The sequence below is a fragment of the Chiloscyllium punctatum genome, chromosome 22 (genome assembly GCF_047496795.1).
Source record: "Chiloscyllium punctatum isolate Juve2018m chromosome 22, sChiPun1.3, whole genome shotgun sequence".
Lineage (NCBI taxonomy): Eukaryota > Metazoa > Chordata > Chondrichthyes > Orectolobiformes > Hemiscylliidae > Chiloscyllium > Chiloscyllium punctatum.
The window spans coordinates 42218851-42238134 of NC_092760.1; the positions used below are offsets into that span (position 1 = coordinate 42218851).

At 41.2% G+C, this 19284-nt stretch overlaps 1 protein-coding gene across 2 annotated transcripts in view; it reads right to left on the reverse strand.

Moving 5' to 3' along the window:
• Nucleotides 1-658: 658 nt before the first annotated feature.
• LOC140493579 (glycogen [starch] synthase, muscle-like) overlaps nucleotides 659-19284 on the reverse strand; it is an 84214-nt gene continuing 65588 nt past the window's right edge. Inside the window, exons 11-16 of one of the 2 annotated variants that reach the window (XM_072592158.1) lie at nucleotides 17196-17309; nucleotides 15877-16003; nucleotides 14826-14921; nucleotides 8783-8946; nucleotides 5025-5102; nucleotides 659-2495 (exon numbers count right to left, since the gene is read on the reverse strand). In XM_072592158.1, coding sequence (XP_072448259.1) covers nucleotides 2199-2495; nucleotides 5025-5102; nucleotides 8783-8946; nucleotides 14826-14921; nucleotides 15877-16003; nucleotides 17196-17309 — 876 coding nt within the window. In that variant the 3' untranslated portion in view covers nucleotides 659-2198. Of the gene's footprint in view, nucleotides 2496-5021; nucleotides 5103-8782; nucleotides 8947-14825; nucleotides 14922-15876; nucleotides 16004-17195; nucleotides 17310-19284 lie in introns of both variants that reach the window. The other variant, XM_072592157.1, reaches the window with a different exon arrangement.

Genomic DNA, 19284 nt, shown 5'->3' on the forward strand with positions numbered 1-19284 from the left:
ATTCAGATGATGTAGGCATTTTGTCTCTATTATACCAAATCTGCTTGTACAGTGAGTTTCACCGTTAAAGACCTTATACTTGCACATAATGCTAACATAAAGAGATTCCTTAATGTATTTATTAAAATTTGATAAAGATGTTGAAAAACAGTTTTTCACTGTTGAACAGGATACAAGTTACTGTGTGAAATGTATTTTTATTTTATAACTTAAATTCCCAGTTGAAATTTCTCTCCTCACATAGTATGCATGTTCCTCCTTTCTTGGTTCAATTAAGCTACAAATATGCTGTCATATACAGTTTCCCTCCTCCACAAACTTGCACTTACATTGAAACCAAGATTAATTTTACTGTTTACAATTTAAATAATTTTGTCAGAATATAAAACATGGAATTTCTTACCTCTCAATTTTACAATTACGGAATTTTAAAAGTCAGGTGGAGCTGATTTGAGAGACCAAATGGTCTCCTGCGCCTACTTCTTGCATGCTTGTGCATTAGCAGTGAAAATTGCAATTGTACACATGAACAGATGATACCATGGCAAAACTTTGCTCATACACAAAGCTGGACAAGTGGCATGATGCTTCCATGGCAATGTGCTTAAGCCCAGCCAGCGCTTTCGAATGAGGCAAGAAAAAAGATTCACCTCCAAACTAAAAAAGTACTTTGTTTTATTTGCATGCTTTTAAAATAACTATTTGCACACAGTTTCACTTTTCACTGTCACTTAGAATATGCTAATGCATTACAATTTTCCAAGTTTACTTTCAACAGAGAAAATACACACAAACTGAACATCAGGAGTTAGGAGAAACTGCAGATGCAGGGAGGTCTGAAAGCTGTCATCAAGGTGCCCACAATGGAAAAATATCACTAAAACAGTATATTTCATAACTCGCAAATTTTAGAATTCTGACATTTGGAGAACAACAATTCTTGCCTCTCTTTAGACAGTAAAAGAAACCAAAGGTCCAAAATTTCTTGATTAAAGTGCTGTGTCCTATCCAAAAAGACTTTCCATCCTCCAATTCTCTGTATTGTCCTGCAAATCTTGGTACTTTCCTCAGATTGTACCAAGGGAAAACTACACACATTTACATCCACATTTGTTGGTCGGTTGTTTTATGTTTTTTTTAAGATTAGATTAGATTACTTACAGTGTGGATGACAGGAAGAAGAAAATGTTTCAAGATTGGGCATCACCAGATAGACCCTCAGGACTGTCCAATGTTACAAGCCCCAAATAAGTTTGGTGGTGTTGCTCCAGGTTGCTGGTGTCTTAAGAGGAGTCTAACAGGGAAGCAAGGCTAAGCTCATTTGGCTCATTAAAACAAAAGCTCAATTTCTTTGTGAATTAATTTTGTACCTGAATAAAATGGAACAAAGGAAGTACCTTGAGTATTTTTCACTTATTTCCAATATTAAAATATGAAAGGAGCTCCATTCCTTTAAAAATCTTAAAAGATACACATAGCAATCAAAGTCATTTTGCAAAATTTTCCATCTGATTGTGATAACATATAAATCACAGCCTTATAGTGAGGGTAGTGAGGAAAGAGAGCTAGTAACTGGGAGGCTTCTGAGTTGGCGTGTTTTAATTTAGAGTTCAGATGATGGTTGGTCATTCAAGAGTAAAATTTGTTTTAAGTAATGTGCAATATTTGGAACTCCTTCAATACAACCGTACAACAAAAGCATCTATTAGTTTTCCAAGGATTCCGTTCTACTTGCTGAAATACCTATTTCAAAAATACCATCGACTGTGAACAGGTAATGACACGTTAATTTATACAGAAAAATGTGCAACAAAGGCATTCGTGCAGATTTTGTTCAGTGTAACTATGTCACTCTGGGTATACAATCTCTAAAGCAATCTGACTATTTTAGGTTGCCACCCATCCTGCTTTTGAACAGACAGTAAGAAATGTCTGGACAATCTATTCAAAATCTAAGGCCAGACTTCAGAAGTGCAGTTTGTCTGTCATTACTTCTACGTCTCATCATTTGGAAGCATTAAGCATTCAGGCTATCATTTTAAGTAATTCTTCCATACTAGTCAAACGTAAACATTAAAACTCAAGTCATGATCCCATCCTCTGTCTAAATTCTTAACCTTGCCAATCATCACAACCAGTTTTGGAGTTGGTAAAATATGGCAGCCCAGTGGTTATCATTAATAATTTCTCACATGGCTCTAGTTCCTTTCATCTATCCCCAAGTCACTATGGTTTTCAGGGTCACTAGAGCTGTGGTTAAGGCTTCCCGGTGATGTAGGCTCACTGGTCTGGCTCTTTTTCCTCACCCTTCTCTTCTCTAATTTTGAATTGATCATAGCAATTGGTTTTATGTTCATTCGGTCTTTTTCCGCTTCTTCCTCTTCATTATATCGTTCTTCATCTTCCTCGGTTTCACTGTGGTAGGGACTGGAATGAAGGGAGGTAGCAGGGGATGGTGGTTTGGAAGCAGGTCTTGGATAGCAGAAACCTTCACTCTACAATTTAAAACAAAGCTTAGTCATTCACAACACAAAGGAAAATGAAACATGATATATTTACATGATAAGACCATAAGATATATCAGCCATTCAGCCTTTCAAGTCTGCTCCATAACTAGATCATGGTTGATACGTTTCTTAACCTGATTATCCTGCCTTCTCCCTATAACCCTTATTCCCTTTAATAAAGAACATATCTCTCTCTGTTTTAAAGACACTCAATGACTTGGCCTCTACAGCCTTCTGTGACAATGAGTTTCACACATTCACCACACTCAGTTGAGAAATTCCTCATCTCAGTTCGAAAGGGTTGCCCTCTTCACTCTGAGGATCTGCCCTCAGGTCCCAGTCTCTCCTAATTGTGGAAACATCTTCTCCATGTTCACTCTATCCAGGGCTCTCAGTATTCTGTAAGTCTCAATTAGATTACGCCGCATCCTACTAAACTCCATCGAATACAGACCCACAGTCCTCAATTGCTCCTTGTATCACAAGCCCTTCATCCCCAGGATCAGTGTTGTAAACCTCCTCTGGACCCCCTCCAACGTCAGCACATCCTTCCTCAGATATGCTCACAATATTCTAAATGTGGTCTGACCAAAGCTGTATACAGCCTCAGCAGTCCATCGCCCTCCCTCACCCTTTGGAACAAATGCTGGCATTACATTTGCCTCAATACTACTTTTTCCTCCATGTATCTTAGTGTAATCTTCCAACTGAGCAACAATAATCTCAGTTCTATTGTCCAGAGCATTAATGTATAACATGAATAGTTGTGGTCCCAACACTGACACTTGTGAACGCCAGCAGCTATCAGCTGCCATCCTGACAATGACCCCTTATATTACTACTCTCTGCCTTCTGCCAGTCACCCAATTCTCTACCCATGTCCATACCTTACCCATAACACCACAGCCTCTTAACTCAGTTAGCAGCCTCCAATGCGGCACCTTGTCAAAGGCCTTTTGGAAATCTGAATAGATCACATCCACTGGTTCTCTTCTATTTAACTTGCTTGATACAGTCTCAAAGTCCCTTGATAATCCCTAAGCTAAACACTAAAAAATTTCCAAGGTTCAAAAGTAAATACTCAGTATGAAATCTCTTAATATTATGACATTACTGTAACTTTGTAACTTTTGTGGTTAACGTCTAACATTTAAGGTATGAACACCATGAAAAGCCAAATTGTTTTTTGATACTCTGCCAAGTCACAGTCCCCATGCTTAGATTAAATGCTTAGGGATTTTTCTACACTGTAGCTCTCCATACAACCATTCATACCACTTAATTCATGCACATGACACTTTTTCAGATATTCAGTAGTCCCTTTTTCCAAAAAGTAAACAGAAATATATCAATTCCACACAGGAAAACAGGTGTGCAATTGAGAAAAGGCAATAATCAAATACCAACTAAATGCAGAATGAACAGCCTTAGTATGAAAACCATGATATAGAGGATATAATGCTGAAGGGCAAGAATATCAATATAGTGGAAACTCGATGATCCGAACATGATGGGCAGCCAATTTTTCGCTCGGATAATCGATTATTTGGAAAATTCATTGAATGCCTTTCCTCTGGGGCTTGGAGTTTTTAAAGTTTGCTCCCTGTTCAGGAGACTGCAGCAGCACACAGTGCACGAGGCCCCGCCCCAACATGGCCCCTGGCCAACTCCACTCCCAACCCGGTCCAAACCTGCCCCCAACCTGGTCCAAACCCACCCCTCACCTGCAACCTGGTCTAAACCTGCCCCCACCTGCAACCTGGTCCAACCCTGCCCCCGAACCCCAGCACAAATCGTGCGATCCCCTGCCCCAACACAGCCCCCCGCCAACCACCTCCGGCCCCTCTCCGGGGCATCCGGACTATACACCAATAAGACTGCTGCTGGTGCAGCTGCCTCTGTGGGGTAAGTCTCCAAATAGCGCGCAGACACAACCACATTTGCCCTGCACAGGACAATGTTGGAGAGATTATTCCTGGGAAGCGGGGTTACACCCCTCTGTAGAACTCCAGAGAAAGTGTGGGGAGAGAGAGAGAGGGCAGGCAGTCGGTCATTTGGAGATGGTGCCTCTTTAATCACTGTAAGCAAAAGATGCGATCACTGCTGGAAACACGTCTTTAATGTAACGTTTCTACCGGGACCTCGAGATCGCCTTCAGATAATCGGTATTTGGATAATTGAGATTCCCCTGTATAAGGGCTCAATTCCCCAACATTAGACAGAGCTCCATTATGGACTGAGAGGGATGTAATGTAATATAGTCCAAAGGCTGGAGCAAAAAAGGGTCACATCAAAGCACAGGTGTGACACAATGTCACTGATGGAATTGTAAAGAAATTTTAGCTTGAAATTCCAAGATATTACAATTTGATCTTATTTTGCTTGAAGTAATCATAGACAGATAGTAAGTAATCTGAACAACAAGAATGAACATTTCCTTTTAGGCAACTCCTAAAGCAGTACTAATAATTAGCATTACAAACAAACACCCACATTAACAAAAATTTCACTTACTACCTCAGGTTCCCAGAGTGAAGATGTAAAGGAATCCGGAAAAGCCTTTGCTAACGCCATCTGTCTTGCATGTATGTAATACTGAAAACATAATCAAGAATGCACTCTATTAACAAAGAAGCAACCTCTCCACATACTTTGCACAAAGAAATAACATTGCTCTCATTTAGAGAGTACTCATGTATAGTGAGAACACAAAACACAAACAATTCTGTACTGCTCTTCATGTGCAGAATGACCTCTGAAAATACTTTACATTTACAAACAAAGAAAACAAGCAGTGAGCGTAATGGGAAAAGCAAAGCTCATGATGCAATGGTCAACCTGAAGGTTTTGAAGGAAGAAGCATTTAAACATAGGGAGAAGGTGTCAATGTGGCAGGATCTCAACAGAGATTTGCAAAGAGCAAGATGTAGTGCTTGGACATCAGGATAAATAGGTCATTTTCAGGTTGTGAACCTGGAACTATGGTTACAGTATCACTGGTATTACATTGGTTGCTGCTGGGGGCTTAACCATATACAACCTATATCAATGACTTGGATGAAGACATCAACTACATTATAGCCAATTTAGCAGATGATACAAAGATAGGTAGCAAAGCAAGTTGTGAAAAAGATAAATGACTTGGATGAGGAAGTGGAAGGGTGGGTTATTAAGTTTGCGGATGACATGAAGTTTGGTGGAGTTGTGGATAGTGTGGACGGTTGTTGTAGGTTGCAATGAGACATTGACAGGATGCAGAATTGGGCTGATAAGTGGCAGATGGAGTTCAATCTGGAAAAGTGTGAAGTCATTCACTTTGGAAGGTCGAACTTGAATGCAGAATACAGGTTTAAAGGCAGGATTCTTGGCAGTGTGGAGGAACAGAGGGATCTCGAGGTCCACACCCATAGATCCCTCAAAGTTGCCACCCATGTCGATAGGGTTGTTAAGAATGTGTATGGTGTGTTGTCTTTCATTAGCAGGGAGATTGAGTTTAAGAGCCGCGAGGTTATGCTTTAGCTCTATAGGCATCCTGGTTAGACCACATTTGGAATATTGTGTTCAATTCTGGTTGCCTCATTATAGGAAAGATGTGGAGGCTTTAAACAGTGTGCAGAGGAGATTGATGAGGATGCTGCCTAGTCTGGAGGGCGGGCCTTATGAATAATGGTTGAGGGATCAAGGGCTTTTCTCATTGGAGAAAGAAGGATGAAAGATGACTTGATAGAGGTGTACAAGATGTTGAGAGTTAAAAATCACACAACACCAGGTTATAGTCCAACAGGTTTAATTGGAAGCACTAGCTTTCAGAGCGCTGCTCCATCAAACACCTGATGAAGGAGCAGTGCACCAAAAGCTAGTGCTTCCAATTAAATCTGTTGGACTATAATCTGGTGTTGTGCGATTTTTAACTTTGTACACCCCAGCCTAACACTGGCATTTCCAAAAGATGTTGAGAGGCACAGAGTGGACAGCCAGAGACTTTTTCCCATGGCAGAAATGTCTACTACAAGGGGCATAATTTTAAGGTATTTAGAGGAAGGTTTAGGGAAGATATCAGAGGTAGGTTCTTTACACAGAGTGGCGGGTGTGTGGAATGGACTGCCAGCAGTGGTAGTAGTGTCGGATACATTAGGGACATTTAAGCGACTCTTGGATAGGCACATGGAAGTTAGTACAGTGAAGGGTATGTAGGTGAGTGTGAACGTAGAGCAGGATAGAGGTCCAGCACAACATAGACAGCCAAAGGGTCTGTACTGAGCAGTACTGTTCTATGAACAGTCTGCAAAGGGTACACAGATTTGGATGGTTTGTTGGCAGAGGTTAGAGAAGATAGCATCCGTTTTACCAATGTGAAATGACAAGGCATTTTCAACTCATTCATATCCAAATTTCACGAATGTAAATTACAGTATAACTAGACTGAAGCATGGAGAAGCAAACAGCTCAGCATTTGTGTAAATATGAACTAGGAGCATAAATAGCATCTGTGATCCCTCAGGCCATTCAATAAATCATTGTTGATTTGATGACTCCACACTCTTGTTTAATCCTGATAATCTCTCACCCCCTTACTTTATGAAGGATCGATCTATCACTGGTGTAAAAATATTTAAAGACTTTCTTTTAGTCAGCTTTTGAGGAAGAAATTCCCAAAGATTTACCACCCTGAGAGAGAAGAAAAATTCCTAATCTCGGCCTTAAGTGGGTGACCATTTATTTTTAAACATTGAGCTCTAGTTCGAGATTCTCCTAGACAATAAGGAAAAGTCTTCCTACATCCACCTTGTGGAGATCTTTCAGGATCTTACATGCTTGAACCAAATCATTCGCTACCCTAATAAGCTCTGGTATGCACATGTCTAGCTGTCTAACCATTCCTTAGAAGGCAACATACCCATTTCAGGTATTAGGCTGGTAAATCTTCTCTGGCTTTCTTCTAATGCGATGACATCCTTCCTTAAATAAGGAGATGAATATTGTACACAGTATTCAAGATGTGGCCCCACCAATAACTGAAATATCACCTCCATTTTCTTTTTAATTCACTCACAAAACATGGGGGTCACTGGCTGGCCAGCATTTGTTGCCTGTCTCTAGCTGCCCTCGAGAAAGTGGTAAAGAGCTGCCTTCTTGAACATGTAAGTCTGCAGCAGTTCACTGTCCCTCCTTCATAGTAAACAAGAACATTCTATTGTTGTTGCACCTGCAGACTAACCTTTGTCATTCATGCATGATGGCAGCCAGACCTCTGAATCTCAGCTCTAGAACATCTCTCACCATTTAGATAACATGCTTTTTTCTATTCTTGCTACCAAAATGAACAATTTCACATTTTCCCACATTATACTCCATTTGCCAAACTTCTACTCACTCATTTAACTTTACATCCTCTTCACGATTTACTTTCCTATCTTTGTGTCATCAGCAAACATAGCAACTTTATCTTCTGCCCCTGTATCCAAGTCATTTATATAAACTGGTAAATATTGAGGCCCTAGCATTGATTCCTCGTCATTTCACTCATTTCATCGTCAACTAGAAAATAACCCATTTTTCTGTTTCCAGTTCGGCAGCCAATCTCCTATTTACAGCAAAGTGTTGCTCCCTACAATGTCAGCTTTTACTTTCCACAAAGACCCTTGATGTGACCCCTTATCAAATGCCTTCTGGGAATCCAAATACAGTACATCCATTGGTTCTCCTTTATCCTCAGCATGTTAGTCCACAAAGAACTCCAATAAATTTGTTAGACATAAGTTGATTCAGAGATGGTAATGTGGACAGAAAATAAATGATGGTTTTGAGACAGAAGAATTACAGAGGAACCTCAATTATCCGAAGGACATGGGTAGGGAGTATTTCGTACAGTTAAGTGAATTCTGGATAATGGAATGCCGGATAACATAGTTTAGCCAAACACTGGGACCTTGAATCTTGCCAGATAATCTGATATTCAGATAACTGAATGCCAGATAACTGAGGCCCCTCTGTTGATGTTTCTATAGATCTTCTGACACAGTCAGCATAGATAATCAAGAGAACTCCTGATGAAATAAATAGCAAGAGCCTACTTAGAGAAAATTAAGAAACTGGAAAACAAAGATAGGGAGTAGTGAAACCAGAATATAACAAAGAAAGCAAAGTGTGAAAGTGATGAAGCCATTCCAGCTTTTAAAACCATGCAATAGGTAACTGCACAAAACTAATACTTAGTCAGAGTTGAATATCGATTAAATTCTTTTTTAAAACTGAGAAGGTTTGTTGAGCATTACCCTTCCTAGATACTTCCAGTCCAGCAGATCAGAGAGGCGCTCTGTGCGATTCCTTTGAATGATACGTTGCCGTCGAGTCTGTTGACAGAAGCTGTAGATGAACGAGGTCAGTTGATTGCATGAGTCATCCAGAGATCTAAAACGACGATCAAGGATGTAAATCCCTGAAGGAAAAGCAAGCCTAAACTGAGTCATCTAATGCATGAGGCAATTAGTGGCCAAAAAGACAGTTTTGGGCAGGTTCTCACTTAAAAAAATTACAGTGGGACTGAAAACGTAAGCAGATTTTAATTCCCATCAGCAACATAGTCAAAGTTGGGGAGGCTGCCTGTACATTGGTCACTGAGTGATCATTATCACTTTTTATTACTTTTGTTTGATTAGTTTCTTTTCTTTGAATAAAAGCAAAATATTACGGAAGTTGGATATCTGAAATAAACACACAAAAAGCTGGAGAAACTCAGCAAGTCTGGCACCATTCACCTAAAGAGAAACAGAATTAACATTGAGTCCAGTATGACTCTTCCTCATTTTCTGTATTTGCATCATTTTCACCGAAAACCTGTTGTTGGTCAAGCCATTTCCTGCCAGCAAGGACAAATCATACTGAAGATCTCGAAGACTGAACCCGATACAAAGTATGACCTCCCCTTCGGTTTGAAATCAAATCAGCTAATAGGTTTCATTCTATATATTCTGCCACACATGCACAGTCTTTTCCAAAATATTCACATTCAAATCTTGTATTCCATTTAAAATCTGAAACTGGACTGACTAGTTCATTTCCAGATGTGCTCAATGGAAGTGAAGGGCTATAGTTGAATACATCACACTGCCTTTTTCTAAGACTAAACTGTCACTTTAGACGCCACCATACAAAGGCTGGAAGCAGAGCTTGTGGTGAGCATTAGACACTTCGTGGTTCACTGAAACAAAGTGAGAAAACTTTGTTCTCACTAATGCACTGTGTCCATCTCACTCTTGACATTGTACAGTGCCCATGTTATTATTGTTGTCATACTGCAAATGTATCACCAATGTGCTTTGTTATTACATCAAACCCATATTATTCTTAATACATTCCTTCTATATTATTTTAACATACCATATTCAAACAATTTGAACTTATGTACTGCATGTTTATTATTGTATCTAATATATTGTCCCCATTCCATTTGTTTTAATTTCAAAATGTATTTTTGTAAATGAACCGCACTCGCACAATTTTCACAAAAATGTGGTTGCATTATTCTCTAATCTACTGCACTTATAATATTCTTGCTAATAATGCTGTGCCTGTATTATCTTTTCTGATGGACTGTAATCTTGTCATTCTCACTAACATATGGCATTCTGTTATTCTGACTGATTTACTGCTCCATATTTCTTATTAACATACTACGCTTGTGCTACGCTGACCAAAATACATACTATGCCTGTACTATGCTAGCCAAATACTGCAGCAATGTAATTCTCACCAATACACTCAGCCTGTATATTTGCAATAGTTATACTGTACTTGTATCGCTCTAATACACTTTAGGTGTATTACAGTTAACATTTTTAATGTGCTCCTTACAGAGTGTTAACAAAAATCACTTTCCTGTAAGCAAACAATTAATAAAAGGGGATCATGTTTCTGACCTGTAATGTTTAAATTAAATACGCAACCTATTGGCTGTCATGAATTTAACTGGCCCAACTAACCTCCCACTAACTTTTAATAGCTTAAAATTTCTCAGTAACTGGCTAACTCTTCCAACTTACCTCCTGCTTGTTGCTTTCCAGTTCCATCTCTCCCATTCCCTGAACCTCCCATACTCCCATTCTCCACACTCGCTACCTCACCCTGACAGTCCCATTCTTCACACTCACTACCCAACCCTGACAGTCCCATTCTCCACACTCGCTACCTCACCCTGACAGTCCCATTCTTCACACTCACTACCCAACCCTGACAGTCCCATTCTCCACACTCGCTACCTCACCCTGACAGTCCCATTCTCCACACTCACTACCTCACCCTGACTGTCCCATTCTCCACACTCACTACCTCACCCTGACAGTCCCATTCTCCACACTCACTACCTCACCCTGACTGTCCCATTCTCCACACTCACTACCTCACCCTGACAGTCCCATTCTCCACACTCACTACCTCACCCTGACAGTCCCATTCTTCACACTCACTACCCAACCCTGACAGTCCCATTCTCCACACTCGCTACCTCACCCTGACAGTCCCATTCTCCACACTCGCTACCTCACCCTGACAGTCCCATTCTCCACACTCACTACCCAACCCTGACAGTCCCATTCTCCACACTCGCTACCTCACCCTGACAGTCCCATTCTCCACACTCGCTACCTCACCCTGACAGTCCCATTCTTCACACTCACTCCCTCACCCTGACAGTCCCATTCTTCACACTCACTCCCTTACCCTGACAGTCCCATTCTCCACACTCGCTACCTCACCCTGACAGTCCCATTCTCCACACTCGCTACCTCACCCTGACAGTCCCATTCTTCACACTCACTCCCTCACCCTGACAGTCCCATTCTTCACACTCACTCCCTCACCCTGACAGTCCCATTCTTCATACTCACTACCTCACCCTGACAGTCCCATTCTCCACACTCACTCCCTCACCCTGACAGTCCCATTCTCCACACTCACTACCTCACCCTGACAGTCCCATTCTCCACACTCACTACCTCACCCTGACAGTCCCATTCTCCACACTCGCTACCTCACCCTGACAGTCCCATTCTCCACACTCGCTACCTCACCCTGACAGTCCCATTCTCCACACTCGCTACCTCACCCTGACAGTCCCATTCTCCACACTCACTACCTCACCCTGACTGTCCCATTCTCCACACTCACTACCTCACCCTGACTGTCCCATTCTCCACACTCACTACCTCACCCTGACAGTCCCATTCTCCACACTCACTACCTCACCCTGACAGTCCCATTCTCCACACTCACTACCTCACCCTGACTGTCCCATTCTCCACCTCCTCCCTGACCCTGACAGTCCCATTCTCCACACTCACTCCCTCACCCTGACAGTCCCATTCTCCACACTCGCTACCTCACCCTGACAGTCCCATTCTCCACACTCACTCCCTCACCCTGACAGTCCCATTCTCCACACTCACTACCTCACCCTGACAGTCCCATTCTCCACACTCGCTACCTCACCCTGACAGTCCCATTCTCCACACTCACTACCTCACCCTGACAGTCCCATTCTCCACACTCACTACCTCACCCTGACAGTCCCATTCTCCACACTCACTACCTCACCCTGACTATCCCATTCTCCACACTCACTACCTCACCCTGACTGTCCCATTCTCCACCTCCTCCCTCACCCTGACTGTCCCATTCTCCACCTCCTCTCTGACCCTGACTGTCCCATTCTCCACCTCCTCCCTGACCCTGACTGTCCCATTCTCCACCTCCTCCCTGACCCTGACTGTCCCATTCTCCACCTCCTCTCTGACCCTGACAGTCCCATTCTCCACCTCCTCCCTGACCCTGACAGTCCCATTCTCCACCTCCTCCCTGACCCTGACTGTCCCATTCTCCACACTCACTCCCTGACCCTGACTGTCCCATTCTCCACCTCCTCCCTGACCCTGACTGTCCCATTCTCCACACTCACTCCCTGACCCTGACTGTCCCATTCTCCACCTCCTCCCTGACCCTGACTGTCCCATTCTCCACCTCCTCCCTGACCCTGACTGTCCCATTCTCCACCTCCTCCCTGACCCTGACTGTCCCATTCTCCACCTCCTCCCTGACCCTGACTGTCCCATTCTCCACCTCCTCCCTGACCCTGACTGTCCCATTCTCCACCTCCTCCCTGACCCTGACTGTCCCATTCTCCACCTCCTCCCTGACCCTACTATTTGTCACGTCTCCTGCTCACTACTTCCTTCTAATTCTCCCTCTCACTAACACTTTAAGCAAGAGCATGAGACAGGGGCAGTGAGACTGACAGAGTAAGCAGTGAGAGTTGGGAGGTAGCACTGGGGGGGGAAGGAACATGCAGAGTGGGAGGAAAGGGTTGGGTAGGGACTGCAAAGTGATAGTTTGTTTAGAAAAATAGGTTGCGCTTGCTCAACTTTTGAGTTTAATTAAACATGATAGCAGTGCTAATTTATCAAACACGTTAAACCAAAAACATGCTGTTAGAAATCATGTGAAATGTAATGTGTTCTTTTATTGTCACTGATATACTATACCCATGTCACTTGCACAAATATGTTGTACCCATTTAATTCTCACTAATATATTTGCCCATGTTATTTTACTAACATATTTAATCTATATTATTCTTATGAATGTTACTGCACCTATATTGTTCTCACTAACATAAAGCTCCTTAAGTATTTTCTGTACACCACAATGTCTGTTTTATCAATAACATACCAAAGAGTGGGTACCTAATACACGTGTCTGCATAAAGGACCAGATGTTCTTTGCCTGTCACACATCATTCTCCAAAGTGCGTTTTGCCTGCAGTTCTTTATATAACCACGTCTGCTATTGTGCCCGTAAGGGTTTTAATGATACTATTTGTATCAGAGCTCCAACGCACTCTTCATTGCAACTAGATTTAGTTATTTCTGAATCCAATCAGTTTCCGTGAGGCTGAACAATTATTTACTTGGAAGGAAATGTAGGGTATTATCCAATTTGCTTGTGGCATTAGTACCATTGAGGGTAATTTTATTAACAAAGAACTGGGCTCTGACTGGTCCTTTCTCTAATGTCATTACACAAGGAACACATCCCTCACGGGCACAGCTCGCCTTTACGCCAGGCCAATTTGAAGGCGCACAGCAGGCAGGAGAGGAGAGAGCTGTTTCCAGCTACAGTGATTATATTACTGAAAACTACGCAAGACTGTGGCCCCATGCAGTGATCAGTAATAATTACTGTATCAGATAAAAGCACCAGATAAAAGGTGAGATGGAGGCTACATTATCAGCAAAGGGCCGGTCCGAGCTCATTTCTGTGTTATTGAATTAGTCAGGTGCGCTAAGGTAAAATACATCAATCTCATTGTACTAACTGCTCACTGTAATTAAATTTTAAATGTATCATACTTGTCAGATAACTCCTCTGTATTTACCTACAGCTGAAAGAATGCAAATTATGAAGAGAAAGTCCATTTCAATTAAGGCTTTTTAAGGCTGGTGTAGGGGAAAATCAATTGTTTTTCCACTTCCTCAAACTTTTCTAAGTTACTCCGCATTTTCAAACACTGAATTTTAAAAAGAACCAAAATTAAAAATCACTCAAATTAGCTAATGGACAGTATGTAAATAAATATATGTCAGCTGCCCAGCACTACAGTTTTACTGCCAGCATTCCAGGACTGCTACCTGGAAGAATTGTGCTGTGGAACATGAGCCACTGACCACTGCCAGTTAGGGCAGATGTTGGAGGTCAGGATTGAACTTGGCTGTTGAAACTCAAGCTTGGAGATTTCAATCACCATATGCTGATGAAGGTGCGAGGAGTTTAGGATGTGGAAAGAGAGTCGGGGTGATGGTATATGGGATTTCTGTCACATCTCATTTACCTGATCTACCCTGCGAATAAGCCATGTGCTATATTGGATGCTTTTCAACAGGCCCAATAGGCTTAGCTTGTAATAGGCATTAGCAGATTTATATAAGGATCCAAATGTTGGTTGCAGGAGGCAAATTCATGCATAAATGGGAACAGTCTGTGCCTGATATCAGTCGGCTGGTCAAGACCTGGTCCAATCTAGAGATGGACGAGTGGAAACCCCTTAAGTTGTAGACCCAAAACCTTTGAAAAGTTACATTTCTATAATGCTCTCCCTGGCTCTGCACTGGATTTAGTAATAATATACCCCGATTTTCTTTTCAATTTTCCTCACCAATTTTCTCCAGAACTGCCTTTTACCGGAGTAAAATTATTACTAATGAATATGGTTAAAAGGTAGCACGCCATCAATTCCTAGGGGGTATGCAAAGTAAGCGCAATACCTACCGTATGCTGCTGGATCAGCAATGTGTTGCTGCATAAAGCACCCAAAGCCAGATAAATTGGTGGTGATGCTAGGGATTCCCATCACTGTGCACTCCGCTGGGGGAAGGAAATAAATGGTTAATCCCATTAGAAACCACTTAGTCCTGACAGCAAAGTGATTAACTATTAAATAATGTTATAAAGTTGACCTTTCAGTATAACACTGTGCATTGCTGGAGAACTAAATTATTTCGAACTCAAACTTAATGGTCAACAGTCATTCTATCGAAGTAAGCAGTATTCGCAGAGCAGCTGCAATTCCATTGGCAATTTTTTAATATCTCCACCAGGTGGCCAACGTTCCCATGCCAGCTTAGATAGCAAGTATTTTTAGCAAGTATTACCTACTGAAAGACTTGCAAGATGTCAGGAGATAGTAAACAGGAGGCCGAATCCTGGTTGTTTTTCTCCTGTAGAGCTTAACAGCATGAAGACCATCTCCACTATTCTGCCTGAGACCAGTTAGCTCAGTAGAGATTGGAGATCAGTCAATGCTAGCATTTTCCTGCTCTTTCTGGCTTGGTGTCACACCAAACACAGAGGAAATGGCTGTTAGTCAAGTTTAAGATAAAACTAGATTTCAAATTGAAACTGAGGATTTTGTGGTCAGTATAAGCAAGGGCACATTGTGTCAACTTTGAAGTTAAATGGCTCACTAAAGCATAGTAATCCCAGTAGCAAGATTTTCCTCTTTCCTGACGAGTTTGAATCTGGTGTCAAATCAAGGGGTTCTGTAGACACAAGTGGCTTGTAAACAGCCAATCAAATTGAAGTATTCCCATTATTCAAACCAGGAAGTCAATATTCTTTGCTTTTTATTTATTTCACTATGTGAATTGTTAATTAATAGAGATATTTGACCTTCCACAAACATACAATTAGATGTTCAGGGATTGTTTGGACTTCTTTCCAGGTGCATTTTAATATGAATGATGATTTATTGTTACTTGTACTCTACAATGAACAACTTGGTAAAATATAGTGAAAAGCTTCAATATTGGTTGCAACTCACCAGGAGTATATCCCCATGGCTCATAATAAGAAGGAAACACACCCAAATGGCAGCCACGTACAAACTCCTCATAATCCAAAGGAAGCAATGGGCTGGTGGAAGACAGGAACTCAGGGTGAAAGATGACCTGGAGAACGAACATAAGCTATTTAGAAGAAAGCAGAGATAAGGATGCCTTTATAAACCCCACCTGAAGCTGCAAGTGGGAAAGCCATGTGGCACTGGCCAAATAGGTTCAAGGTATAATCATTGCTTTGTGTTACCCAGGACTGCAGTGGGAAAATACAACTAGCATAAAGGCATGGATAATTAATAAGATTTCCACTCTGGATTGCTAATCAGAAAATATAAAACTTATCCAATCCACTGGTTTGAAACTAATCTTTGCCATATTGTATGTTTTATCTTTCAATTTGATGCTATCCTGTTAACTACAATTGGCTAATCTCTTTCATAGAATTCTTCTTTCTCTCTGGATATGTCTTTGTTGTAAGTCATGGACTACTTTTTTAAAATCTGTTTTGTTCCATTGCTGCTAATTCTCTTGCCTAGTCCACTCCATCTAACTTTGCCATCATTGTTACTTAATTATCTTTATTTAAGTTTAGCACAATTGTTTCTGACCAAAATTTCTCACGCTCAAACTGAATACTAAATTACACTATTTACTGTCATTGTATCCTAGGGGATCTTTGACTCTGAGATAATTTATTTCACCTGCCTCATTATGCATTAATGTCTACTTTTTCCATGCAGAGGGTGGTGCTTGTTTGGAATGAGCTGCCAGGGGAAGTGGTAGCAGCTAGTACAATTGCAACATTTAAAAGGTATCTGGATGAGTATTTGAATAGAAAGGGTTTGGAGGGATATGGGCCGGGTGCTGGAAGGTGGGACTAGATTGGGTTGGGATTTCAGGTTGGCGTGGATGAGTTGGACTAAAGGGTCTGTTTCCATGCTGTACATCTCTATGACTCGATGTCTCTATAATTCTATCATCTAGTGGCCCAAATGAACACATCAGGTGATGACATTTCTTTGCTATTATTTCTTTGTATGAATTTCTATAGAAAAGTACATATATACATGCTACAATTTATTCCTTTGTTCCTTTGTTGATGACAATCATACAAAAGAGTCAAAAACAATAAGCTGTTACAGAGTGTAATTTCTCCATTTACTAGAGTTTCATGTATACAATAACCATTCTTAGACTATTAGCACAGCTTTATCTAATTGAAAATTGTCAGTCTGCTGCTCATATGACCCATTCAGATTCATTAAGAAATTTTCATGGCAGCTAATAAAAGTAGTTTGCTTACCTTAATTCTGTCACTCATGCTATTAAACAACCCAATCCTTCGGACTGCCTTGAGAATGAGATCATTGGCATCATCCAGCATGTTGTGTGTACAAATAGGAGGTAACGAACGCCGCTGTTTAACAACATGATACACATTTCAGAGAAGTGAAAAGGGTAAGAACTTGGTCAAAGAATGGTAATCATTTTTAACACAATTTTCCCTTTCCAGAGTTAAAAATCACACACCACCAGGTTATAGTCCAACAGGTTTAATTGAAGGCACTAGCTTTCGGAGCGTTGCTCCTTCATCACCTGGTTGTTGGACTATAACCTGGTGTTGTGTGACTTTTAACTTGTTACACCCCAGTCCAATACTGGCATCTCCAAATCATGACTTCCCCTTCCAGAATTGACAGTCACCAGTTTTTTTTTCTTGTTTGTGCTGGTTATGTATCTATGGTCTGCTCTGAAATTAAACCCATTTTAATCAACAGGCTAGCAGTTTGCAGAGCAGCAGGGTAGGACATCTGTGATTCCCATCTGAGCTTGACAGCATTCTTACCTAACTTTCGCGTACACACATACGCACACACAGTTTTCAGTGAACCTGTGAATGATTTTCAACATTTGCCTGAGTCAGGCAGATGCTAGGAATGATCATCCTGCTCTCCTGGTACTAGTTGTGAAAAGCCCCAACTATTTTCAAGTTAGGATCCATTTGTATTAATCGCAGGTAGTACTTAATGAGAATGGTTTGTCACTCTGGGAAATCTCATGGCAGCAGTGGTGGCAAAGGACACTAAATAAGGCAAAGAAGTATTCCTGTTACTCTCAGACTCACAGGTGAACACAAATATTTGTGATCAGCTTGTAAGCAGTCCAAGAACTGTCAGGTAGGTAGCTTACCCTACTTCACATCCCAATCACTGCTGCTGCAAATTGTAAATGGACCCCACACCACCGCAAGGTTCCTGTTTGTATACTTTCTTTCGTTTGATCATGGTGTGTGGGCATCATTGACTGGGCTAGTATTCATTTGCCATCCCTCAAGAAGGTGGCGGCTTTTTGAAATGCCACTGTCCTTAGGGTGGGGGTGCACCTGCAGTGCTGTTCCAGAATTTTGATCCAACAGTAGTGAAGTAATGGTAACATATAATTCCAAATGAGGACAGTATGGCTTCGAGATGAACTTGCAAGTGGTGTTCCCATGCCTGTCGGCTACCCTTGTCCTTCTAGATGATAATGGTTATGGTAATAATGAGTTGCAGCAGTACATACTGCAGATGGTACACACTGTATTGGTGGTAAAGAGAGTGGTATCTAAAGATGATGGACAGGTGCCAGTTAACTGATTTACTTTGTCTTGGACAGTGTCAAGCTTCTTGAGTGTTGTTAAAGTTGCAGTCATTCAGGCAAATGCAGACTATTCCATCACATTCCTAACTTTGCCTTGTAGATGATGGAGTCAGGAGGTGAGTTACTCACTTTAGAATTCCGAGGCTATGACCTGCATATGTAGCCACAGTATTTATTTACATGGCTGGTCCACTTCAGATTTTTGGTGATTGGTAATAGCCAGTACATTGATAGTTGAGGATTCAGCGATGGTAAAGTCATTGTTTGTGAAGGGGATGTAGTGAAGTAGACCTGTTCTGGGCAGCAAAACAGACCTCACAAATGTGGGCTTGTCGAAAATTATCACGTGGCTAAATTTTAAACTTGAATTTTTTTTAAACCTCTGGTTTCTAGATAAACAAGGGGGAGAGGCACAGAAACTTAAATAAAATGAATGCTACAGAGACTGGAAATCTGAAATGAAAACAGAAAATGTTTGAGAAACTCAGTCAGTGACGTTTGATTTGTGAAGAGAGAAAGAGAGTTAACATTTTGAGTCCGACATTATCTCTTCAGAACTTTGGAACCAGGAATACAGAGGCCAACTGTGACTATCCTACTACTGACCAAGGTTTAGAACTATATTTCACATTCCTTTCAATTTACTCATTACCTAATTATTTATTTCCAAACCTTAACAATGGTTAACAGTGTGTTTTAAGTTTATTTAATTTCTTTTGCATTTTTCTTTATTGTGATATCGTTTACATTGG